The 6,025-nt window shown below is 43.0% G+C and overlaps 1 protein-coding gene across 1 annotated transcript; it reads right to left on the bottom strand.

Annotated features, from left to right (window-relative positions):
* Window positions 1-274: 274 nt before the first annotated feature.
* LOC145436217 (uncharacterized) lies at window positions 275-6,025 on the bottom strand. Its single transcript, XM_080313574.1, has 5 exons — window positions 4,114-6,025; window positions 3,825-3,987; window positions 3,558-3,621; window positions 2,585-2,756; window positions 275-428 (listed from the first exon to the last, which is right to left on the bottom strand). The coding sequence occupies exons 1-5, from the start codon at window positions 5,268-5,270 to the stop codon at window positions 314-316; spliced, it is 1,671 nt and encodes a 556-aa protein (XP_080169700.1). The 5' UTR covers window positions 5,271-6,025; the 3' UTR covers window positions 275-313.

The raw sequence follows: 6,025 nt of genomic DNA, 5'->3' as shown, positions 1-6,025 counted from the left end.
GCATGAAGTGCTCTTGATAACCAGAATTCTGGTGAATTACGCTACTAGTAAAACTGGTATTGCAGCCACAGTCCTTTACCATATACAGCCTGAAGCATGGCTTCAGGTTTTCTGACGCTCTTCTCGTATTCGCCATAGCTTTACTCAATCTAACGCAAACTCGCCATAAAACTACTTTCAAAATTAAATGTGTCATAAACGGCCCCCTAGAAGATTAAAGTCTTACAACCACTATCCCATTCGATACTGGCAACTCCCGTAAATTAATCAAATGTTGCAGCTCAAAGCATTTATTTGCACGATTGAAATTCATTCAAGGGTTGGCTGTCCGGAGTTGAGCCATAAGCTGCCGGACCTTGATGTGAACATCATTTTTTTTCTTAATCTTGCTAGAACGCGACCCGTCGACTGATATCTCAGCAAAGATCCTGTGATAAATGAAAGATATCTTATAAGCATATAACTAAAAAACTATTACACCGGTCTAACAGCAAATAAACCGACCGCCGGACGATTGAATCGCTGTTGCTGCTTCACCTTCAAAATCCGAATCGCACGCAGAGGGCGCTGGAGACAAGGTTAAGAACCACTGCTATATTTTATAGATAACTAACCTACGGAGGTTAGTTATCTATATATATTTAGAGTAGGGCTATGGTCAGATTGGCCACAATGATTCGAGTACTCTAATCTGAAACGAGTATTAATTTTAATGATTCCAGTCGTGTAGAAAAAGACCATTTATTTTCGAGTACTGAAATTATAGTTACGTTACGTTCCTGCTGCTCACATTGGTTTCACCATAGTGTCCCATATGGTGTTGCCACAAGCAAATCTCACTGCTCAGTGAAATTGGTCAACGTCACACTTTCCTTTTGGCTCAAGGTAATTTGACGGTAATTTCTGTCTGGCTTGGCCAGCATTAAATTTGATAAAACGGGTATCAATCGCTGTACCGATTACGAAAATACAAATTTTATTCCGCTCATGGCCCTGGAACTCCCACAATCAGCTTCAAATTTTTCATTATTATGGAGATTGGCATTGTGACGCAACAAGGCTGTCTGGCTAAAGGATAGCGTAGCTCAGGAGCAAAAGAGCGGCTGCGCGGTGAGAGTGCTCAGCTGACGTCGCGGCAATGGACAATATGAGCTTGCGTTTCGAAGTGCAATCGCGTCGCAGAGAAACGTTGCGCTGTTGATACTTTCTACAGGCGTTTCGGTAGAAGCGAGCACACATTACCAAACTTTCCTTGGCCTTTAAGGGTAACACTTGGTACGCGAATGCAGCAGGTGAAATGTTGATTAAAGGTTTACAGGTTACAGCAGGGGTGTCGAACTAAACTGTGTTCGCGACTAGGATTCAATCCATTATCAGATAGCTTGCCGGCCGAACCAGTCAAATCATTCCAAAATGTTACCACCAAATCCATACCTTGGTTTTTCACTGGAAAGCTTTACCAAGCTCAGGCCTATAAAGCCATTGTCAGGAATATAGGAGATTTGCCTAACCGGTGACGTTGGAATCATAATAATCTGACATACAGCTACCTGGACGGAAAGATCCATACATAAGTTGAAGAAGAATGCGCGAAAATTCGTTATGGGCCCTAATGCATTCTGTGGGCCCGGTTCCATCCTTAAAAGTCAAGGAAAGGCTGGTAATGTGTGTTCGCTTCTACCGATGCGCCTATAGAAAGTATCAACAGCGCAACGTCTCTCTGCGGCGGGATTGCACTTCGAAACACAAGCCCATATTGTCCATTGCCGCGACGCCAGCTGAACACTCTCGCCGCGCAGCCGCTCTTTTGCTCCTGAGCCACACTCTCATTTAGCCATACAGACTTTTACCGTCACAATGCCAAACTCCATAACAATGAAAAGTTTGAGGCTGATTGTGGGGGTTCCAGGGCCATGAGCGGAATAAAATTTGTATTTTGGTAATCAGTACTGCGGCAGCTTTCGATTGATGCCCGTTTTATCAAATTTAATGCTCGGCAAATTGCCTTGAGCCAAATGGAAAGTGTGACGTAGACCAATTTCACTGAGTCGTGATATTTGCTTGTGTCCACAGTCCACACCATATAGGACACTATTGTTTCGCCATAGTGTATATGCTGTGGACACCGCGAGATAGAAAGGCTCACTGCATTTGGTTACGTCATACTTTCCATTTGACCAAAGGCTACTTTACGGCCATTTTTGACCGGCTTGCAGAGCGGTAAATTTGATAAAACGGATATTAATGGAAAGCTGCTTCTGTACTCATTACAAGAACATAAATTTCATCCCGCTCATTTTGCATGGTGATCGAGTCTGGCAGAACGAGAGTGAATCTAAGAAGTGTAAGTCAGACAGTATTGTTGTGTCACAAGGTCAAACTCGATCAGAGTGCAAAATTCGAAGCTGGATTTGGGGGGTTCCGTGACGATGAGCAGAATAATAATTATATTTTCGTAATCTTTAAACCAGCAGCTTTCCGTTGATTGCCGTTTTATCAAATTTAGCGCTCGAGAAGCCGGTCAAAAATGGCCGTAAAGTTGCCTTATGTGAAATGGAAATTCGATAGTTCCACTCTGGCTTACCTTTGTATGAACTCCAGTGTAGCTAGCAGTTCTGGGGGGTATTCTATGTTGAAGACGTAGAATGAGACAAACAGATAAGCTAATGCGATGCAGAAGCTGACGGTGGAAAATATTGCGGTTCTTTCTGCAGTCACCACAAACTCCTTCGACGACTTATAGATGCCTGCGGGGGCTAAAATGAACAGAGGTGATAAAGTAATCGGTGCTGCTACTCAAGTAGAGGCGTAGAAGTAATGCCTAATGTAGGGTTACCCTATTTTCGTGGCCCAAATTACGGACACTCATTAGCGCGAGCTAGCGGGTTGTAAATAGATTTTTATACACATATGACATCGCAATAGGAATGCTTAGCCCATCGATTGTATACATGAGTTGATTTCTTAACACAGGTCGTGAAGTAACTACAGGTTATTGCACCATCTCTATATTTTGAGCTCTGGTGATTGCTAAGGTCGGTATTCTCATTAATGGTCTGCAACAGACTTCTTCTGACCCGCCAGTCTTGTGTTCAACTATACTGGTAGGTGCAGATCTGTGGTTGTGTGTCGTAGCTAAAACCGAAACAACACTTTTGAGCCAACTCCCGGCCCAAACAAAACCATTGGTCCGGAGCCCACCGTGCATTGCATCTAGCTGTTAAATTTTGTGAATGAATTCTGTCAGTAATATCCATTCTTCCATTTATCACTCTAAAAAGGTTATCCTCAATCAGCCCACGTGACCTAAGATGGTGGAGATGATGACTTCGATAATGCAGGGTCATTTAGAACCATAGACCCACCCGCCGGCTACGCCACCACAAGTAGTGATGGCTCTGAGCTAGCAATGACTGTACCCTGCACAAACATCATGCAACATGATATCGGTATCTAGAATCACGAAAAACGACATTTACTTTTAGTTGTTAGACAACGAAGATTATTTTCAAACGTGCAACTAGAACTGAAACTAGATTGCTATGTTTCATACTTACCGACTACAATCAAAAATGGATGGTTAGGAACGTCTCGCACATAATATCCCGGGGCAATACCATCCTGAAAACAGATAGACATCACAGCCCAGAACACGTTTCATTAGAGTTCACCAATCGAGCACCTAAACTAAAGGATTCTACTAAAGACCATGGGGCTGATGTCGAAGCCCGATGGTCGGACTTGTAAAATATTATGAGCGCTGAATCACTGGTCAATAATTAGCGAAGTACATAGTAATAAGGGCGGCGTTGTATTGTGCTTACCATATGCTTGAATAATTGAGATGCTGGTTCTTCAAAGAATGCACACAGCAGTTCGAGCATACCAACGGAGGAAGGATATTCTTTAGTCTCTTTCCATTTTGCAAGAACTGAAAATTGCGCCATTACGAACTTTACTTTCTCCGACTTCGATACATTGAAAGTCCTGTGAAGAGTACGGTTACCGTATATTAAAGATAATACCAAAGACGACAGGTATATTGCTGGTATAATTGACATCAACGTTTGCGGGTAGCGTGTATTTAGGAGATTACAGAATTAATATGCTTACTTTTGAAGAAGTGGCCAGGAATCATTCATCTTGCGAATTATGAACTCTTTTGCCTCATTTTTTCCAGTAAGAATGGAATAATGCTGAAACATGTGATCGGCTTCGAAGAGAAGGGGCCACTTCATTGTGAGACTTGATATTGGGACCTGACCATTGATATGTTTTCTCTGTAATGGATATGTTGATCCCATTAAAATTTTAATTTTTTCTTTGTCTCGAATAGCCTTTCTGCTCCCTTCGATCAACCACTGCTGGTCCTTTTCCATTTCCGCAGTAGTATTTTCAGTAGATGACCAATTAACGCAGCCATATTCCCTGATATCATGCTTTTTTCTTTTCTTGCCACTGGGCCTTTCCACACTGTTCGATCCGCCCCGTAACTTTCTCATCGCTTTACGTTCATTCGTGATTCGGTAATCAAGCTGATTCGTTAGTGTTCCATGACCATTTCCAACAACAACTCCACACGTCTTATCCATGAACGAGTCCGGATATTTTGTAACGACTTGATGAGCAATGAAATCCAACGCCTTTTTTTTAGGGAACAAAGTCACTTTCATTATTTCGTCACATATTAGCCTGACCAACTCGCGGCGAACACGATCACCCGCATTTTTCTTCTCCCAGCAGCATTTGGCCAAAGTCGGCGACATGGCATGCCAAGGCACTTCGAACGAATAAAACCAAAATGGGTCACAGCTTGACCCGCCAGACGAACACGATGCATCACTGTCACTCGCGTAACTGCTGGACGAAGCTTCATCACTTTTTGAATTGTCGGGCTTGCGTGGAGTACCTGTCAAGTCACCGGGACTGGATGAGCTTAACGGACATCCGATGTCAGAGAGGTCAGCATCCACCGCTGTGGCCGCCGTTACAGGATGCTGACCAGCAATTGCTTGACTGTTGTTAGTTGACGCAGATCCAGATACGGTACCATTACGGCTAGACTTCTGCCGCAGTTCAGGAACGACGTGATATCGGCTCACGTGACTAGAAAATGACGATACCACGTCATATCTTTTGGTACAGTTCGAAAATGGACACTTAACCAAGAATCCATCTCGAATATGCCTGCTTAGGTGACTGCAGATAGATGATGTAGACAAAAGTTCCTGACCGCACATGGCCACCGAACACGTCAATTGAACGGCCATTGTTTATATTAAGGGATTCCAGTGGGGATGAATTTGCATAAGATAGCTGTTAAACGGGAAAACAACAGTCAATAATTATAATTAATATTAATAAACCACTCTTCATTCAGATCCAAGTATTATGAAAACGAAGAAAACTGCCGTAGTAAAATATACGTGCGAAAACCAAAGAAATTTGAAAACCCGCCAAACTTGCAAATTTTTCTTCAATTCTCGTAAAAAAAAGCAGCTTCTCTAATGTCATTTTGGATCTACGTGGATATTTTACGAATTTTGTTTCAAGTCTATTTTGCCGTGCACACGATATCCGCGCAGCCAGGGGGCGGGTTTCGGGGGGTCGAAACGCCCTCCCTTTCAAACGCAAAACTCTGTCCTTTTAACATGACAATTCTGACGCTAATATTCAGTTTCAATTCAATACGTCGTATTATCAGTGCTGCGCGCGGTCGCGGCGAATTAGCGAGAAGCACCTGAAAACGGTGCCATTATAGAACAGATTCCATAACACGTCGGACATTTTGACTTGCGCGAATCGACGCCGAGGCCACGTAATACGCATTGATAAGCGCGCGTATATAATAGTGCAGTGCACAAGAGATCAGGGACTCGATAATTGATAGCACTTGCGGACTCGTTGGCAAACTTTCGAAAACGTGAGGAGATTGTATAATCGTCATTTACGCATGTACTTAACCCTAATGAATTGATGCTATATTAGTAAATTCGAAGGAAATCAAAACGGCCCATTCCATTTC

The sequence above is a fragment of the Botryllus schlosseri genome, chromosome 3 (assembly GCF_051294905.1).
Source record: "Botryllus schlosseri isolate E-star chromosome 3, Bs_hap1, whole genome shotgun sequence".
NCBI classification, from domain to species: domain Eukaryota; kingdom Metazoa; phylum Chordata; class Ascidiacea; order Stolidobranchia; family Styelidae; genus Botryllus; species Botryllus schlosseri.
The sequence above is the reverse complement of the archived record's forward strand: the minus strand, read 5'-3'. Positions and strand labels throughout refer to the sequence as shown.